This window comes from Callionymus lyra, chromosome 3, assembly GCF_982586985.1.
Source record: "Callionymus lyra chromosome 3, fCalLyr1.hap1.1, whole genome shotgun sequence".
Taxonomy (NCBI): Eukaryota; Metazoa; Chordata; class Actinopteri; order Syngnathiformes; family Callionymidae; genus Callionymus; species Callionymus lyra.
In genome coordinates, this window is record NC_141820.1 from 23,951,442 (window position 1) to 23,972,629 (window position 21,188).

The 21,188-nt window shown below is 38.6% G+C and overlaps 1 protein-coding gene across 1 annotated transcript in view; it reads left to right on the forward strand.

The window, feature by feature from the left end:
- Positions 1–2,390: 2,390 nt before the first annotated feature.
- Positions 2,391–21,188, forward strand: part of grin2da (glutamate receptor, ionotropic, N-methyl D-aspartate 2D, a) — a 96,076-nt gene continuing 77,278 nt past the window's right edge. The window contains exons 1-3 of the mRNA XM_087787201.1: positions 2,391–2,867; positions 10,234–10,371; positions 15,369–15,635. Coding sequence (XP_087643327.1) covers positions 2,427–2,867; positions 10,234–10,371; positions 15,369–15,635 — 846 coding nt within the window. The 5' untranslated portion in view covers positions 2,391–2,426. The remainder of the gene's footprint in view (positions 2,868–10,233; positions 10,372–15,368; positions 15,636–21,188) is intronic.

Consider the following 21,188-nt stretch of genomic DNA (forward strand, 5'->3'; position numbering starts at 1 on the left):
AAAGCGCTCCATAAATACTGTCATCATAATCAGAAAAAGAAAACATATGGTTTATATTAGGGTTTTGTACTGTATGCCCCTTTTACTTTTAATATTTTGAGGAAACAAAAAGTCCATCGTTTTTATATTTATTTATTTGGTGTAGAACTATACTTGAATACAAGAAGTGAAAGTTGAGAGGAAAGTGTGAATCTCTTACACCTTTAATTGCCGTTTTTTTCATTGTCGCCCACCTTCTGCTTATTTCATTGTAAAGTAGACCAGATTCTAATGTCTCCTTCACATCCTGAGGTTGGACGGGGCACCCTGACACCTTGACAGAGTGACATAGTTGTCAATGATCCGAGTACAGTGGAAGATCTTGCTGACTCATTCCTGCTTTTGGAGCCATTACTGAACATACGATGGATTTTCTCTGTCCGCCTGTAATTCTCCTCCCACGACTCACTTTACTGCCTTCGTGTCCTTGACATATTTGCTGGGGTTTTTACTGTCATTATGACCCGGGGAAATGTCCCAATCTCCTGCTGGACGGGAACACAATGAATAACACTGTCATCATAAAACCACTTCATTGGTGCCACAGAAACCTCCGAAATGTGGTGGATATCTGCTCCACAATAGCAGAAGAAGTATCGAAAGACGAAATGATGGAGGATAAAACCGTCCTTAAGTAACAGGATGGGCCGAGTGTCTCGGGAAGAAAGTGTGAAATGATCTTCAGATAGCTTTACTGTTTTCATTCATCTCTCAGGAAATTTGTTCTCAGAGATGTTTTATCAATTTAATAAGTAAGACCGACGTAATGTCTTAACGTCTTAATACGCACTCAGAGATGTGATTGGAGCGACCGTATAGTCTAACTGGGGTGTAACACAAGGACGGAATATTAGTCTGGACTCTCAGATTTAATTATCTGCCTTCAGTCAAGCTCTGCTGTCATTATAGTGTTATTATTAAGTGAGAGCCTCTTGGATGTCCCTCTGCTGAGGACGCCCCAGGGCAGACCCAGGTAATACCATAGTGCTTGACCGAAGAATAACTAGATCAAATATACTTACACTTGAAGTAAAATACAATACGCTGATGGCGGCTGTGCAGCAAGTTCGTTAATGTCGATGATGACACTTGTTTCAATTACAATATTTGATAGTTTCCTCAAAAACAAAACTGTAAACTAGTGAAAATGATTAAAACTTTATTTAGTTTTAATCTAAATGTCGGTCTGTGACCATAATGCTGTTGTTTATTCAGTGCCTGGTTAAAAAAGGCTGATTACCATCTGTGTCCTCAAATAATTGGAAGATTTAAATAATAAGTATAACTGATTCGACTACAAAAGCTTAAAAAGTTTTTTTTTAAGGGAAACACAAGAAAAAAAAAGAAAACTACAAAACATGACTCGCAGTGAATAAACCAGTTTATAAAGGTGTTTATGTGATTTTAGAGTTGGAAAACTTCGCTCTACGTGAACTACTTCAAAGTTCAGTTCACCAGTTATACATTTTTTTTAAATATATTAGTTATTACAAGCTCCTATTTTTCAAACTCCTATATAAAACCAAAGTTTTAACATTAAAAATATACGTCATATTTCATTGTCAAATGAGAAACGATAAAACTCCTTGATACTTGATACGAGTGTGTCGACTTCATGCTGCTGTAGCTTCACCTGCTGCTCTTTGTTTTGATGATGTAAGCGGTTGTGCTTCGCTGGTGTTGCCAGATTTTGTGTTGTCCTGCGATACATTAAGACCTGTTTAGAGAGTGTTTTTGCGGGTTTCAGCCTGTAAGTCTCCGGCAAACCACCGGACGAAGATAAACGGTAAATAAGTCCCCAGAGTGAACATGTTCACAGAAGCATTCATTAGACAGTAATAAACTACGTTCAGCTCTTGTTCTTCCAAAATATGAACTAGTTCAGGAACTATCGTACATTGAACTTATTCAGGCAAGACACTGTGTGATGTGTCACTCTTTGTAGTGCAGAAGAGGCTGCTGTGTTTACTCCTGTTTTTGCCCACGTCCACTATGCGAGTTGTGCAAGCGAGCTTCAGAACACTACTGCTACCTGCTGGACCAATGAGCTCATTGCTATGAATGATATTTCAAATGCTAAAAAAGTAGGAGGATATAAAGGGTTCTGAAATGTGGGTGCATCTTGGTGGAGGTCTGGCCTTCATGAAGTGCTTATCCACTTGTGTTTGTCAAGTGTTCACAACTTAATAAAATGATAAACGCAATGAAAGCATTTTTAAAATGTTCTTCTGTCTGTCTCCACCAGGGTCTGGTCTCCACATCAGGTGAAGAACTGTGAGCTGCCGTCCCCCTTTCCCTTCCTGAGAGAGAGGTTACGGTTTCGAACCCCTGCCATCCTCACCTGCCCAAACCCCGTTCAGCAGCTGCCATTGGCCCCCCAGTACCCCATGGTGGCCCCGAGGCCCGCCCTCTCACTTCTACTGGCTGTCCTGGCCTGCACAGGACCTGCACGCCCCTCGCCCCCCCTGCTGCTCCGGCCCCGGGAGAGAGAGAGGGACTCGGGTGGTGTCAACATCGCCGTGGTCCACTCGGGCTCTTCCCTGCTCCCGGAGACGGCTGCTGTGGGAGGTGTGGGGGTCGGCGAGCCGGGGCAGGGGTCAGGTGTAGGGAACGGTCCGGGCGGAGGACGAGGGGTGACGGATACGGCGTCGGTGGCCGGAGTGTCGCTGTCCTCCTTCTCTTCCTTCACGACGCTGGCGGCTCTGGTCGGGGAAACGGTGATGACGCCGTCGGGTCAGGCCAACGTCATCTACCTGGCGGTGAACGAGAGCAGTCCGGGGAGTCTTCTGCTGCAACTGTGTGAGCTGCTGGCCACCACACCTCTGCAGGTAACCACCCACACGGACGCCTGACAAAAACACACCTTCAGTGCAGTGAGAGTTAGACGACGGATTGACTATATATTCACATAATAAATATCTGCTCAAAAAACTTGAGGTGAAGGGGCCAAATCAGGCCCGCCAACTAATTTCAACCATCAAGAGATTCAGGTAAAAAAGGAATACACATAAAGACATCCGGGTCAGAAAATCAATTGAATTTTGTTGAGTTTATCAACAGATATAGCACTTATCAAGGTGTCTGTGTAGTATTTACATTTACAAAGTGTTTTTCTTTTAATAGGAAACTAATGTGTTGATTTAAGTGTCTCTTAAATAGATGTTGGACTCTATTGTATCATCAGTATGTGTCTGTTTTTACAAAACTCTTTTCATTGAAATATTTACATTAGAAAATGTGCTTAAGCCCCGCCCACTGAAAACATTTTGTTTTTCTGGAGATGACATCTTGCTTACCATAAACACACCCACTCTGCTGTGATTGGTCAACCATCAACGCTTGGCACCGCGCTTCATCAATCGCAGAAGTCTCCACCTTCAAGAGACTTGTTGTATAAACAAAGCAACGTGATTACAGCTGGCTGGAGAAGTGAAGCCAGCGTCATAATGGCATATGCTCTCGTAACCTCTCGTTCGCCGATATTTCAGACGGGGGAGAACTTTATAAAGTAATAAGTTCAAAACATGGTCATGATGAGGGACTTAAGGTAAGGTAAGGTAAAACTTTAGTGATTACTGCATCTTGGAGAGATAACTTCAACATTTGAAACATGTGAGTCAGGAGAGTTGGAGTTTCGCATTAGTTCACATTTAAAGACTAAACTGAATGAATTTGGTCATTCTTATAATCCAATAAATAGCACATTATAACAAAAGCAAGATTGCTTTAAGAGCAGTAGAAACATGCTTTCACTGGAGATACAGAGAAGCCAGAGAGGTGATTAAGGAGCTATTTTACTAAAAGGTTTTTGCTTACTTGAACAAATGCTAAACTGTTTACTGATGCTGAGAAAATGCCAGAGCTTTGGGGGAAAAGACAAAGTTACAGTAGATTAGTTATGTTTAGCTTTTTTTTGAGAGACTGCTCACAGTGAAGTCATTAGTCCTGCTCCTTTAGTTTTCTTTGTTACTTTGTTTACTGCAGATGAAGCAAGAAGAAGGGATGAGGAAATTAAAATTAAAGCAAAATGATAATGACTAAGTGCTGTTATGAATATTTTCTATGAAGGAGAAAAGAAGACAACTGAACAAATTCATTTTAAACTGATGGTCAAAGCGAATTAACCCTTGTGCTGACTCTGGGTCACGGTGACCCTGTGGCCTAAAAACAAATGTTTGTGTCATACCAGAGGCAACACAAGGGTTAACATTAAAGCACAGGAAATTAATATATTTAAAGATTCATTATTATGTGATTTTTTTCAGAGAGATTATGTTTAAATTTGGCATCTTGCATCGTGTGTTTATAATTTTAAAGAGCGCTAAGCTGTCAGCATCGCGCCAACAGTGTCATTATGTCACTATTTGTTTTGGGTTTTATTTCTATTTCCACGACTCAAGCTGTCTTCAATGTTATTAAAAATGCTCTGCTATTTCGGTTCTTCTTCATAAAGAAATGATGCAGCCGAATAATCAAATCTGTTTATGGACATCAGTATATATGATGTGTTTGTGTGAATGTGACGATGAAAGTGCAGAATATAAATGAAGGTTCAAAAAGAAATTTTAACACAAAGAATATTTGCAGCAGCTTGAATTCTCAAACACATGTTTTAATCATATAAAACTGATAAAACTAAATGAAAGGGGAATAATCCACACATTTCAGCCAATTGTGTTACATTCCTCCTGGAAGAACAAAGCTTTTCCTTTCACAGGTTTCATGTAAAGCTTTAAAGAAACAGTTACACACTCTAAATACACATTGACACACAATTGACAACATATTGTAGTGTTGCAGGAGGGGAACACAATTGTTACCTTCGATGATAAAACATCAAATTGAATCATTGTGTGTATCATCTTGCTAAAAAAGGAATTATAATGTTAATAGAAGTATATTTCCTCCCTGCTCATCTGAATCAGGAGTGAATATTTGAATGATTCTTCTCTGGAAAAGTGGGTCAAAACCGACGCAAAACTTGCACTTCTGTGCTGAACCAGCATTTGAGAAGAAAAACACGTCTCTGTGTGTTCCAGTCCAACAGTTGTGTGTGTGTGTGTGGTTGACATGGGGAGTTGTGTTAATATTCTTAGAAGTAAAAGAAAAATATTGGGCCTCGCCACTGGTCGTAATGATGACCTTTGAAATATACGACTCCTACGACTTGATTCGTCAGCAAAAATGATGATAAATACACAATAACATGATGGTCTCGTCGTCGCACTTTCCAAATTGAAAGAACCAAACCGGTCCCTAATAACATCTTCTGCTTGTGCGGCAGTCGAGCTTCTTTCTCCGGGATTATTTTTCCTACGCCGCGCTGAAGATGGATGAGATTGGGCCACGCTGTAATTGAAACCGCTGGCTCTGGTTTCGCTCCCCTGGTTCTGCCTCATGAAGTTATAGGTCCTGCTCTCTTTACGAAACGGGATGTGACCTTTTTTTCCGAACTGAAAAGTCAAGTCCACTTCTTGTTGTGTCGGGTCTGTCATGGCTGGATAATCTGTCCGGTGATTTCAGATTAGTGGTGTTGACGCGAAGCTGGCGAGGGTCACTCCAGATCACAAAATTAAACATCATTTTAATTATATTTTAATGAACATTTCTTTCATTTTACAGATTACAAATGCGGAGTTGATTAAAAAATAGATCTTATTGACTGCAGGATAGTTTTCTCTACTCACTAGGAGTCGCTCGAACATCTGGGTGAATGAAGAATCATGTGATGAACGCTTGAGCAGGAAACCGAAGACAAAGCAAATGAGGCCAATAGTACGGCGGAGAACATTTGTTTCCATGGAAAGAAAAACACAGTCAGGAGGGTCAGGAATGGAGGAGAAGATGTGAAGATACAACGGAGAAAACGGAAACGCTAAAGTTAATTAAAGCTATTTAATATATGTTGTATCAGCAGTGGAGGAAATTAAATTAAAGAAAAGAAGGAAGGAGGTGAAAGAGGAAACTGATTCTCGATTATTATATTGAAAGCAGCAGTTTTGTTGAAAGCTCCTTATTACTTAGAAATTAACAAATACAATTTAAATACCATCCGACTAAACCGTTGTGTTATCTCTGGGTCAAGGTGACCCGAAGCCTTGAAAACAAATGTGTTTGAGGTATCCCTTATGTTGCCTTTTGTTTAAGATGAACGACCTGCAGCACTGCATGTGTATTCTAGGGAGCCACACAAGGGATACCACAAACACGTTTGTTTTCGTGCCTACGGGTCACCTTGGCACTGAGATAACACAATTGTTAACAACAAATAGATTGAGTAGATTAGCAGCATTTTTGTTGGAATATCAAAGTTGGGACAAACTAATTTGTACATCAAAATGATACTAATAATACAAGAAAATGGCCAATAAAACACATTAATCTCTGTTTGGTCAAACAATTTCTAAACTTTATTTTACGAGTTAATTTCTCATGAGTGATGAAAACTGCAGTTTTCAGAAGTGTTGACTTTCGGGTGGTATTTTTCCTCAATGGGTCTGTGCTTTTCATGTTTGAAAAATAATCTGACAAACCTCTGAGTGCTGGAAAACTGCACAAGTAGTGTTCAGTAAATGTATCGTTTTAGAAAGACACAGGAAATCAATGAAAACTATACCAGGCCTGGGACTGACTTTGTTAGTTATTTATACCTTTTTCTAGAAAGAAAACAAACCAACACAAAGTTCTAACCCTTATTATATCTTATTAAAGGCCCGAAGAAGAATGTGTTTTGGAACCGTTTCATACAGTTAAGGAAACACTTGGAGCCGCAAAACTGTTTTGACTTCAAAAATAAAATATGATGCCATATAAGGATTACTTACTTTGTTTAGCTTTATGCTATTACTACATAACCTGTAAAAAAAAAAGTTAGGTTAGAAAAAGTTTAAAATTCACTCATTTTCTACTCACCCTGATGTCGACTCATGGTTGGGATTATTTAGAGTAATCCGTTTCTTTTTAGAGTTATAGAGAAAACTGTATTTTCACTCTAAAAAGGAACTGATTACTCTAAAAATAATCCCAACCATTACTTTGAGAGAAAGTGGTAAAACAATTCATGTAGTTAACATGTACTAGTCAATGGATGGTGGGAAATGAATCCATCTTTAGTGAGAGCAGATCACTTTAATAAGATGATGAAAGTAGTGATAATGTGAAGATATCTTGCCTCTAAAAGCAAATGTACTTTTTGTATCATAGCTATTTAACCCGTACATGTATAATATGTTTAATTTCGGCACTGAAAATTGTCAACTACTCCATGTGATTCTCAAATGCTGGCTCAGGACCCAAAAGTGGGGGCAAGGTGGATTTTCCAGGTAAAAAAATACATATTTTTTGTTATCCAGTATAACTACAATTAGACTGTTTGCCCTGATTTAAGACAGACTAGTTATTATAATCATTTTTTACATTTCTTATCAAACTCAATTTGTATTTTTTGAACAAACTAAAGTAAAATACTGTAAGATGTGTTGTGCGTGTTACTGTTCCTTTAAGACTGAGACAGGTGAGGGAGGGGGTGCTGTGTGAAGTTACATCTTTTACCGTAAAACTTTTGTTGTCAGTGAACGAGAGGGCTGCTGAAACAAACTCTACAAAGCATGTATATTAAATATCCACATTATACCAAATACTTATTTTCAAAAAACTCAGTGAACCGCATCAGAGGGCGGTTGTCGACCCCTGCTCTAGGTCAAGGTGAACGACCTTCACCACTGCATATGTATTTATGGAAGCCAGACCAGATCGTTTGTTTACGGGCCTCTGGGTCACCTTGACCCGGAGATGACACAAGGGTTCATCATTTTAATTAAAGCTTCTGCGTTCGACAGCAGGTGTCCTAAACCATTTTGCAGCGCCTGACAACATTTTTGATGTCAGGACGGGACGACCTTCAGATAAAAACCTGGTCTGACATGTAAAGTATAAAGTTTGTGTTCCACTTATTTCCACTACTTTTTTTTATTTTTATTGAGCAAACTTAAACTTGCGTGTCTTGACATGTCAAGAGTCGCAACCTTATGTTACTTTATAGACTATACAATCTTTTTTTTCCAACATAAAACTCCTTTGAGACAGTAATGATGAATAAAACAGAAAACACATGAAGTATTTTTTCTTTCCGTGAGGCCTCACCGTCCAGTGCTGTTCTACAGTACTCGACATAAAGCAAAGACAAAAAAGACCTACAAGATAACCTATATAATTGAGTTGGACTAAAGGATTAGCGCTGTTATCATGACCCACCTTCAAAAAACTTCCATTGATCTAAAACACCAGTTCAGTGTGGAGGAAAATGCTAATCGGAAAAAAGAAGTCACGCATATTCCACTTCTTCTGCTTCAACACATAAACTATCAGCATTAAGAAAAGACATCTCATACATTTTCATGTCGTATTTCATCTTTAGTTCATCAATGGAATCAATTCAATGTAAATTTTTGACAATCATGTCTCACATCATCATCATCACATCATTATACACGTCGTCTCTCATTTACTGTATAAGTGATTTAATCTTCTCTAAACCGATCTACATATCAAACACTTCCGATTGAGACTCACGCTGCTCTTACTTTCTCTCCGGTGAGGTCTGAGTGACGAGAAAACAAACATCAAGTCTTTCCACCTCCGCTGGCGTCGAGGTTTGATCCTGACATTTCTTTTCTTTTTTTAAATCGACTAAATGATCCTCAATTTCTCGCTCGGTTTTCCTGGTTTCCTGAAGAAAACTGTTGGGTTCTTATCGTGAGCCTCACCTGCTGCATTAGAGACGAATTTATTTGTACCTCCAATTGATCTTTTTTTTTTTTAAATCCAACTCAAAAGAAGGAAGCGCAGTGGGTCGCTCACCTGTTTCTTCTCCATCCGCATATTTCCATGTTAGTCCAGCAGAGAGGTGGCCTCACAGATTAATGTTTTCATTCCGGTGATCACAGATAAAGCTGCAAACCTGTGAACCAGCAGGTGTTTGGACTGAAAAGAAAGTAACATAAAAACAATAAGAAAAATAAAGCTTGAAATATACACAAATAAAACGTATGACATCATTATTTTAGTGCAAAATAAATTGACTATATTATGTTATTATTATTGAATGGATTATATTTAATCCATTGCTTTACAGCTTGGACTAAGGTTGGGGGTCAAATTACGACAAGCTAGGGGCCAAAATGCAACCAGAGTTTATCTTGTTACACAGTGACATTATATAAAGAGTTTTCTCAGTAGTTAAGGAGTTGGAAAGATATCGTGTTTATATTTTCAAACCTTTTAACTTAAAACTGGGAAAACTACTTTACGGACACACAAGAAAACCTTAAGTATTTAGGAATTACGACTACACTTCAGGGAAACTTACTGTGAAAACTCCGTACCTTTATAACCTTTTACTTTTACAATTTCAAAACGATGGGTTTTAATTTTAGACGGATCAAACAGAAAGGCCCCATGAAATTCTCTCAAGGGCCAGACATGGCCCCAGGCTAGACTTGTACAAGCCTGGTTTCAACTACTTATTTTTAATAAGGTCAGTTGTAGACTCTCTGATAAAGTAATAGGTTTTTTTTATCAGACCTGTGACTTGGACAGTTTTTGGTGCGTTGCAACATCATCCGTGAGTTTCTTGGAGTAGCATAGAGGATTCATTAGAAGACAGGGAGTCATAATAGGTGTTATAAATATCTGGAGTAGTGACTGGAGATGATATCAGAATAATTAAAACTCCTTTCAGGATAACATAAAAAAAAGTAGAATATGAAAAAACACTGCAATTGAATGTTTAGGAAGAAATCATGTTGAATACTTTATGAAGTATTTCTTTGGGTTGTACAGTACTAATATACAAATAGATAATTGTGTGATGGAAACAGGTCAATAAAAGAATATTTATGTTGTGCAGTCCAGAAGAAACAAATGCAAAAAGGATGTTTAATCAGTAACTGAGATAAAAGAAGAGAACTTGACATGAAAACGTTTTTTTCTTCAAGCAGCTTAACTGTCGGTTTGTTGGAGTAAATTAAGGAAATTGTGAATCTCGCTCTTCTCTTGAGAAAACATCCACCGATTTTGCGGATTTCTGTCGAGCAAAGAGTCTTAATAAACCTCCAGGAAAGATTGTCAGCAGGCAAAATACTTCATGGACGTCTTTAAATTTATATGATGTGGTCTTTGTTTTTTTCCTCCTAGGGTTTGGTGTTTGAAGAGGAGCGACCGCCGCCGCCCAACCGTGCCCCCCTGGCCCCCATGTTGGAGTTTGTCTCCGCCCAGACGGGGGTTCCTGTGGTCGCCGTCGGAGGCGGAGCCAGTCTTGGACGAGAACCGCAGGTAATAAGATGAGCGTAGTCCCATCAACTTATTTCTCGACCAGGTGTTCATTCAATTGAATTCAAGCTTGTAATATGTTCCTCACAAATTATATTTTTAAACATTGAAATATATCAAATACAATCAAACTAAAACTGTAGCTACAGATCAACTACATGGTTGTTACACATGTCAAGAATATGAAAAACATATTTTTTAATTTTAGAGTCACACCAAAAATGTAAAATATTCCAAGATTCTGGTTATTTGTAAAGCTCCACTGTGAGTGAACATACAATATTCAACGGTGCCTGAAGAAGTTCATAAAGGCTCAACAAGAGAAGTTCTTCGGGGAGTTCAGAATTTTAATGAAGTTCATTTAAATGAGAAAAGACCGAGACAGTTCCGAGATTTCCAACCCAATAAAACCCCTTTAAATTGGATTCTTCAGCAAATAGGAAGTCGATGGAGGCTTAAAATTGGGGTCACGTGATCTCTCCCTCTGCTCTTTGTTAGTAGAAATTCAACTAAATCCTGATTCCAAGGTGTCTAAATTATTTAATGAGGGAGAAAGAGAATCAATGTTTGTTGATTTAGCATGAAATTATCTGTAGATATTGATCAGGTTTTTTTTAAATGTTGTGTGTCGACGCAGTCAAAACAGAAAGAGGAATTTAAACAAATGATGAAAAAAAAGAAGTTGCTTTTGGGCTAATAATTTTAATAATAATAATACATGTTATTTAAAGGCACTCAAGGTCACTGTACATATAAATTAAAATAGCAAAGCACAATAAAACACAATAGAACACAAAATAAATCATTAACACATAAAAAGTTGGATAAAATTAGTAGATTTGAACAATGCTAGGATTTGAAGCCGGAAAACAGTTTTTAAAAATACTTTTTGTCGACTTTAAATGTCCATGTTAACTTCCGCCATAGAAACCAAAGACACTAACAATATGACCCGATCACTATCACTCATGAGCAGGAAGATAGTTTTTAGTTTTAATAACAAATACCCGAATAACGCTGTCTTACCATTTGTCAACAGATGGGATGTAGTTGTCTATCTGTGTTCACTGAAAATCTGAAGTCAATCATTGTGTAAACAAATGTGTAGATTTATTCGACAACTTCCTCACAGCACCGCATACTTCTTATCCTGTCCACGGAAGAAGAATCTTTTACCACCATCAGTGGTGGTTGCTAAGGCAAATCCCCCAACTTAAATTAAAGGGATAGATCACCCAAAATTCAAATTTCTTTATCATCCTTGTCCAAAAACAGACACCAAAAACACATCCAAGTACTTTTACATCCTATTAAATCACGCCTATTCTCTCCGTGTCCTCATTTACTGCATCAATGAACGTCATTGATTGTCTTTCTCTCCTCTGTTCACCTGTTGAAACAATGTAAGTCCAACACTCTTTGTATCTCACACCAGTCCAAACCATCTTGATGAATTTATCTCCACTTGAGCCATCCCTCTGATATTCTTGAGGTTTGTCACCGTGCGTCATCGATCCCAGAAGTCTTCACCTCAAAGGGACTCGTTGTATAAACAAAGCGGCGTGTGATTACAGATGGCTGGAAGAGGAGTGAAGCCATTAGTACGTCATAATGAAGTCCGCTCTCGTAACCTCTCGTTCGCCAAGATTTCAGACAGACTTTATAAAGTAATAAGTTAAAAAACATGGTCATGATGAGAGACTTACTGCGTCTTGGAGAAGAAGACTTCAACATTTGAAACATGTGAGTCAGGAGAGTTTGCCCCCTTAAGAAAAACCGTCTGATTGGTCCACCAGTGCAGGGTTGGATATTGATTGGTAGTGTCAATAGCATCACACATGAATACAACTTGCTTTATCATTCAAACACTTGTCAAACTTTTTTTTTTTACAGACCTGTAATAACCTTGATATTCCTTTATCACGGTGTCAAAAATATGGACCGAAAACTTCAAGCTTTTAACATGACTACCAGTGGCTTATATTCCTGCCTTTGGCAATGTTTATCTGACTGGAGAGTAATTGCATTCAAGCCCCTCAGGGATGGTGAATGTGACATGTTTCACACACAGACACACAAACACACACACACACACACACACATTGAGAATCATTCAAGCGGCTTTTAACGCCACGGTTGGACTTGGCAGACGACGTTAGTCATTCATAATTAGCGCTCTAATGACACATGGGCCGTCAAAGTTCTCTACCTCGGCAACAGCTTCTTGAGGGAATTCAGAAGTCATACACCCGATCTCACTTCACCCTCACAGCACGCCGGCTGCTCCTGCCACCCCTGACTCGGTGGAGTGACAAGCTAACATCATAAATCAGACTGTAGAAGTGATGTTTCCACTGCTTCCGTGCAGGAGAAGCTGAGGTGAGAGCTGTCAGTGAGAGACTTGCTTTGATTCTCTCAATCCTTCTGTCTGTTTATCTCAGGTCCTGCAGTCCAACTGTCAGAACAAGAAAACACTAGTGAAAGAAAAAAAACCCCACCTTTTTACATTCTTTAGATCGTTCTTTGATGAACTGATTCATAGAGAAAATTAATACACTAAGTCACAGCTTTTCAAATTTCATTTTCTTATAAATAATTTTAAAAAATGATTAAATTCAACGAGTAGTTCTTTTCTGTAATTCAACTATTCAATAAAGATTGGAATGTTGGATTCAACTATTCAATAGTTCTTCTTATACTAACAGTTGATTTACAATAGTTTATGTGTGTTCATTAAAATCCTGTCCTGGTTCTTCATTAACCTTGAGGCTGCAGTGCTCGGTTTTTATTGTTGGAAAAACCTTTTTTTTTACAGTTACAAATTTCTTACAACATCGCCCCAATTTAATTTGTTGCCAACAAGACTTTATTTAAGAACATGCGTTTTTTTTCATTTCCATCAAGGGAACCTGTTCCTTTCCTGCACATCTTAAGCAAAAACCCATTGAGAGAAAAATGAGAATGAAAATAATTTTCTCTCAGAGCTTCAGATTGCATTAGGCAGTCGTTGCTTCACTCGTTCGACTAAAAAACCTTTTCTTTTTCTTTCTTCAAAACCAAGGACGGGGTCGGATCGACGTTTTTATTTCCTCAATATCAACTTTAGTTTGTCAATGTCATTGTGAGTATTTATGCTTCTGCATCATTTGGTCTGTGCTTGTCGCTTTCATTTGATGGTTAGAATGTCACTTCCTTTCAGGATTTTTTTTTTCTAAAGACCTTGTTTGCACTTTTCACTTGCAACTAAGTGATGCATCATCTCACATTTACTCCTGACGCACGTTCATTTAACTGACGGGTTCTTCATTGTGCTCACCATAGGTTCAGAATAAAAAGGTGATTTTAAGCTCTTTAACTACATCAACGTCACTGAAGGCTGTTTTCTGCTTGACCAGGATTGAACGACCTGTGAAGATGCACTCCTGTGTCAAATGTTTACTTAAGAGAGATAGGTTTCTCTTCCTGTCTTCCTTCGCTAAGGTTTTCTTGCTGGAAATCTTGAGAGAAGTTGCTGGTGAAATGCCACAGCATGTTGTGTAGAAAACACAACTTCTTAAAAGGATGAATTACATCTATATTTATCCAAAAGTGAGATGAAAAAAGTTTCCATTAGAATCTGTCAAATAATTTTTGAGACTTGGTCATTGTAGCGCTGACTGGTTTCTAGTTATGTTACTTATTAGTTGTATTTGTTGAGAAATGTTGGGGCGACTTGTTGAACTCTTGGGGTCCAGTAGGACAGTGGTCCCAGACCCCGGTACAGGGACTGGTACCGGTCTATGAGAAAAAAAAGTTGTATATAAAAAAAAAAGCTTTTCTATTCTATTCTATTTAATATTCGTGCCTAAACGGTGTTTATTTTTTTCTGAAATAACAATAGCGTGGATCCTCATTCCATATAAATAATACTTGAATACAAACTCACACCATTGGCTCAAAGTCTCTAAGAGTTAGGAGACACACACATACAGAACCCCATCGTCGGCATACAATCATATATACATAGATGCAAACAAACCTGAATGTAAACGGTCCAAAACTATTGCTGAGTCAGCATTATGGTGAGATTCCTATTGTATGTTTCCTTTTTCTACCTGAGCCTCTCTCTGTGAATATAATCCTGACATTTAACTGGTCTAAAGGTTGGAGGCTGCATTAGGACAAAGTTCAGCACTGGCTTGTCATCTTTTCGATCACGATAGACGACAACGTTGGCATTTTTACCGGTTGTGTAGTTAGAAGAAATGTCGGCCTCCTCATAAGGGTTTAAAATGTACTAAAATGGTTTTGTTCCTGTCTTCAATCTCACCGTTAAGTTGTTTTTCAGTGCAGCTGAAGTCTCATTTAGGTACTCCAGTCTGATATCAATTGTTAACTGAAGTACTTTAAAAAGTCAATGGTTTAAATATTTATCTCACAACCTGAAGGCTGGTGAGTTTTTATACTGAAATAATTGCATTTCTTTTCAAGCAAATCTTTGTGTTACGTCTAGAGTCCAACTTATATTTGTTCTGATCGGATAATTCAGTCTGAAATATTAATTTTCTCGTTATTTTAGTTTAAAAGTCTCTCCAATCCATTCTTTAATAATTTATATATAATCTTAAAACAATTTTCTAGTGCTTAAATGCATCTTTACACTTACATTTTTAAATATCTCTGAGCTTCAGACTCCGACTACAGTAATAATGTGTGTTATTGTTTTATGTTGTTGATATAGCGATGGTTAAAACTGTAATTCAGTTCATTAGGGAAGTAAAAAACGAGCGATAAATGAAACTTTAATCATGGCTTTTGGGAAAATTGGCCGGTGAATTATATATGAACACATTCCTTAGAACCCTCGAGCGAAGATGGAAGGAGACTTTTAAGAGTTGATTTTCTAAAGAGCTTTAATGAAGAGCGCGGTGAAAAAGGAGGAAGAATTAGTTTCGCAATAATCTTAAGAGAAAATGTTGAATAGAAGTATGTTTCATAAAGCGCCTCCCTTCTCTTCTCAGGAGAGCGGCTCCATCTACCTGCAGTTCACCTGCTCCACGCTGCTGCAGCTGGAGGTCATCTTCGAGGTGCTGGAGGAGTACGACTGGACCGCCTTCTCGGTGGTGACCACCCGTCACCATGGGTACGAGGACTTCCTGGCCATGGTGGAGGGGATGACGGATGGCTCCTTCATTGGGTGGGAGAAGAAGAGTGTGGTGGTTCTCAATGTGACCGACGACCCTGGAGGAGCCAGAACCAAACGCCTGCTGAAAGACAATGAAGCCCAGGTGAGTCTAGATGGGATCAATAAAATATTTTATCACTGTATCTTAATGATTTAAGATTAAGTTAAAATAATTAATAATACCCTATTAAAAATGACTTTATAATCTCTCCTCACGACCACGACCACGTTCTAAACCACTGAATCAATTTCTCCTCAGTGAAGCCATTTCTCTCCTCATGATTCTCATTATTACACTGTTGTCGGTGCAAATGACCTTCATGAATACGATGGACGAGCGGGGAGGAAGGGGGGAAGAATGGACACAAGGCAAAGGTCTGGTCCGAGCATGATGAAATGTATTGAAAGTAGAGAGGAAACCTGAAATGAGGGAGAAGGAACGAGCAGGGTGGTCGCTCTGTTTGTGATGTAAAACAGCTTGTCTCGTTGTCACAGGCTTTTCCATGTGTGCCAAGTGTTGGTTCACAATAATTGCTCTAGTTTCAGTTTGTGTTTACACACAAGTCCTGATATGGATGTTTGTATAATGGGGATCATTTCAGGAAAAGTGGGCTAAGATTAAAAATCAAGACAGACATTAATGTGCCACCGATTGGTTGGTAACATTTACAATTTGAATACATTTCTTTTCTCAGTTTCATCTTATTACAAAATGAAAAGCACATTTAGGTTTAGGTTTAGGTAGAACTTTATTGTTCCCTCAGGATGTCTTCTTCGGGAAATTGTTTTTTTCCGAATTATCCACAGCAATTTTTCATAAAAAATAATCAAAATAAAACAAGAACAAGAACAAGATGATACAATCTAAGTCTAAATATAAAGAACATAGATCAAAGAAAAATAACAAAGACAAAGGATACAAAGATTAACATAAAACGGAACATCCAGATACTTTCACTCCACTCCTGCCCCCGAACTCAGAATTGTACAATTTAATAGCCCGAGGAATGAATGTTTTGCATCTAGAAAGGAGCATTCGTTCTCTCATTCTGCTTCTCTGCTCACTGATGACAGTGTTCAGAGGATGACTGTCATCATCCATGATGGACAGTAGTTTGTCCAGTGATCTCCTCTCAGAAACTGTCACCAGTGAGTCCAGCTTCATTCCATCCACAGAGCCAGCCCTTCTGATCAATCTGTCCAACCTGTTGACACTCCTCTTGGACACATTCCTACCCCAACACACCACAGCATAGAACAGGACACTGGCCACCACAGACTGGTAGAACATGCAGAGGAGCTTCTTGCAGATGTTAAATGATCGAAGCCTCCTCAGAAAGTACAGTCTGCTCTGAACTTTCTTATACACATGGTCTGTGTTGCAGGACCAGTCCAGTTTACTGTGCAGCCACACACCGAGGTACTTATAGTTATCAACTATCTACGACTCGTCGCCTCTGATGGACACTGGACGTGGCTTTGTCCTTGGTCTTTGAGGTGTTCAGTTGCAAGTGGTTCCTCTCACTCCAGTCCACAAGGTCACGTATAAGACTCCTATACTCGTCTTCGCTGTTGTCCCTGATGCATCCAACAATAGCAGTGTCGTCAGCATACTTCTGGACGAGACTCAGCTCTGAGTTGTAGCAGAAGTCTGAAGTGTAGATGAGGAAGAGGAGAGGGGCCAGTACTGTCCCCTGAGGTGTTCCTGTACTGCACACCACAGTGTCAGACTTGATGTCCTTCAGCCTGACATACTGTAAATTGTGATGTAAGCATAGTCTTTTTAAAATTATGAAATGATTTAGAAATATTTTTTATTATTTATCTGAAAGATCATTTAAATGGGAAAATGGTCAATAGAAATATTTAGCTTTCTTAAAAGATGTCATTGAACTATTTCATTTGCTACAGTCGTGACATTAATGTATTTTCTTGTCTCCAGATCTTGTGATACTTGTATCATAAGATATATTCGAATTTTCAGCCCCATTTATGGGAGGAGGAGGCCATCATTGACCAAAAACGACTTATAGGCTTTTCGTTAAGATATGGCTCATCAAGAGATTCTTAGCCACGGACAGTATTATTGTGAGCAGGAGAAACATAATCATGATCCTAAAAGCACATCGACGATATTCAGATATAGAGGATGTGATTCATTCTACCGGCGAGCAGTTAACTGGCCTTGGTTACAGATGGATTCTTGGAAGATGTTAATTTCAGAGATTCATTCTGTGAGTATCATGAGGGACGGAGGCAGTTCTTCAAGTCATTCTTTTTCATCGTTCAATAATTATTATATTATATTATTATATAATTATTATACTTCTTCGGCTTCTGGTCTCACAATCGATCACTTGGTCATTTATGATTTATTAAATAATTATAAAAAGGATCGTGTATGATCACACACACATGTTGAAGCACTCAAACTGCAGAGGAGGTGATAATATTTATGTCTGTGCTTTTATCATGTATAACCTGAGATGACACTATCACGAGATAGGAATATCCCAATGTATGAACATTACGAGATACTTATATCATTAAAATAATAATATCGTAAGGTACGAATAAAATGAAGCTTTTTTTAAGACTTAATTTTTGTCTTTTTCTAGCAATATGAATGGTTAGGCTTAAATTCTGTAAATGTATGTAAAGTGTTGACCAACATAAACTTCCTGCTCAGTTTGCTTGGAGGGAAAAATTAATGGTTAAGAATACGGCGTGTGAAGGTGTACTATATGCTACAATTAGCACTCAAGAGTGTAAGCAGAGATTTATATCATTCTCTGTTTAGCACCTTGCAGGAGCTGTCTTGCCTGCAGTTAATACAAAACAGGAAGCGAGAATTCTGACCTCTAGTAGAAGGACTTTAATTTCTCTAATCCTTGAAAGTCTTTCAGGAGCCATTTTAAAATGATTTCTTGTTTCTTACATTCAAAGCTATTTATGGTCAGGCTCCTCGTTACATTAGTGATCTGATCCAGAATTACACCCCAGCTCGGGCTCTGAGGTCTGTGGATCAGAATCTACTGAAGGTTCCTGAACACGGTCCAGGACCAGAGGAGAGAAATCCTTCCAGGCTGTTGCTCTTAAGCTTTGGAACGATCTTCCTCTCTCTCTTTGTTTGATGATCTACTGACTCCTTCAAGAAACATCTTAAAAAATCTTCATTTGTGTTTTTCCCTGATTTTCTGGGACTCCTGTGTTTGTCTTATGTGTCTTGATCTTTTAAAGTATATATTTTAACTATGGATTGTTTTTGTTTGTTAAAGCGGTTGGTGACCCTGGTCTAGAAAGGCGCTCTAGAAATAACCTTAACTTACTTACTTACCTGAGGTCAATTCTTTGGCTACCTAATGGAATCTCACTGTGATTTTTTTGTTTTCTGTTCATAACAAAAAATTCAGTTGATCACTTTCAGTCACTTTTAATGTCCGTGAAACTTGAACCAGTGAGTCTTTGATCATTTTTCTCATCGGCCTTTATCTTCCAGAACCGTCCATCTCTTAGTAGTCTGTGGCCTCGTGTCCTTGAAAACAGCTTATTGCTTCACCACTCACCCACTGACTTCGTTTCACCGCTACTTTGGGAAGCAGATTTAATGTTATTCGTGGCGCTCGGTCGCATCTCATTTGACGTGTTTCATGCACTTTGAGTGAGAATTGATCCTGTGAAACAGCTGAAGGGCGGCAATGATGCGCCTGAGCGCTGTGCGGATGTTGCGTTTAAGGAAGCCTCGAGACCTGGGTTGTGTCCTCCTCCGTACAGCCGCTTTATTTCGGGGTTTTTTATATTTATTTCAATGATTTTTCACGTTAGATTGTTTTCACAAAATATACTTTTCAAAAGCGTGGAAAACACTCAGAAATGTGCTCAAGAAAGAAATACATTATTTACCAGGATGGAAGCACCGTCTTTCTTTGAGTTCATACAAATTAAATGATACCGGGTTGTGGCTTTTAAGGTAAGGTAAGGTAAGGTAAAACTTTATTGATCTGAAATTGTTTTTTACCAATAGCCAGCAATTTTTCATAAACAATTAAAAAATAATACATCAAAAATAAAATAAGAAGAAGAACATAAAGAGGAAGAACAAGATGACACAATCTAAGTCTAAAGACAAAGATAAAGAACATAGGTCAAGGAAAGAAAAACAACAAAGACAAAGGATACAAAGACTAACATGGAACAGAACATCCAGATACTCTCACTGCACTCCTGCCCCCGAACTCAGAATTGTACAATTTAATAGCCCGAGGGATGAATGAGTCCCTGAGTCTATTTGTTTTGCACCTGGGAAGGAACATTCGTGCTCTCATTCTGCTTCTCTGCTCACTGATGACAGTGTTCAGAGGATGTCCACATACAATGTCAATATATTCCTCCATGCTACTCGGATGGAGAAAAATAAATTATAAAAACATGGGTTAGATAGAAGGTTTTTTAAAGGAAAAGTGCTAAAAACCTGTAGATTTCAAATGAACAAAATCCAACAAGATTTGTCAAAAACATATTTAAACTGCATCATATGATTTTATTAACAAACGGTAAGAAACAATTCCAAGGGAGTCTTCACCACCAATCCACAACAGTCATCGGCTGCAAGACAAATCAACAACAGGAACACAGTTTGTCATCACAATACACGTAAGAAGATTTTTTATTGCTTAGTTTAGAGGACCCAACTCTTCTGACTCACTCACATGTTTCAGCTGTGAAATCTTGGCAAACAAGAGGTTACGTGAGCTGACTCCATTATAATAATGGCTTCAATCCTCTTCCAGCCAACTTTGTTCATACAACAAGTCCCTTGGAGTTGGAGACTTCCGGGATTGAAGACATGCGGTGACAAGCCTGTGACCAATCACACCAGAGTGGGTGTGGTTACGCTTAACAAGATTGCATCTCCAGAAAAATGTGTTCAGTGGGCGGGGCTCAAGCACATTTTTACTCGTACTGATGAGCACAATAGAGTCCAATATCTATTTAAGAGACACTTAAATCAACACATTAGTTGCTCTTTAATATAGTTTGAATAGTTGTTAATGGAGTTGGGGCACAGGAGAAGCAGTTAAGCCGTACAAGAATGGTAAATAAAAAAACGTTACAACTTTGTATTTTGATGTTATAATTGTGTTCATATGGGCTTCAAATAGACTTTCAAATGGTCACAATCGACCGCGCAATGAATTGTCAGATCTGACCCGAGCCTTTGAGGTGATAACTGGGCCAGTACTCATGCTTCACACACCTCACAGTTGAGCGACGCTTCACTTCCTCTGCTCCCTCCTCAGTGGCACCGTAATTAAGAGCGTTGGAACGCTTTGGTTTTTTGGCAGAAGTACTTGACCTCGGAGTTAACCGAGCAGCCAGAGTGTCACACTCCAGGTTCTTCTTCAGCCCTCTTTGAAGAGTTACTCATTTAAAAGATCGGAACCTTCTTTTTCTTTCTCTCTCCAATACATTCCATTTATTCATTTTTACTATGAGTTTAAGATTCGAGCAACACCACGTCACGATCGTGACGTGGATCGTCATCATTTCCGAGACCTGAGTCCACATTTTTGGCACCATCCATCTGCTGGAGCCGTTCTCTGTGAAAGCTGTTGGTATTTAGACCAAATAATAAAAAAATGAAAAACCTGTCAGA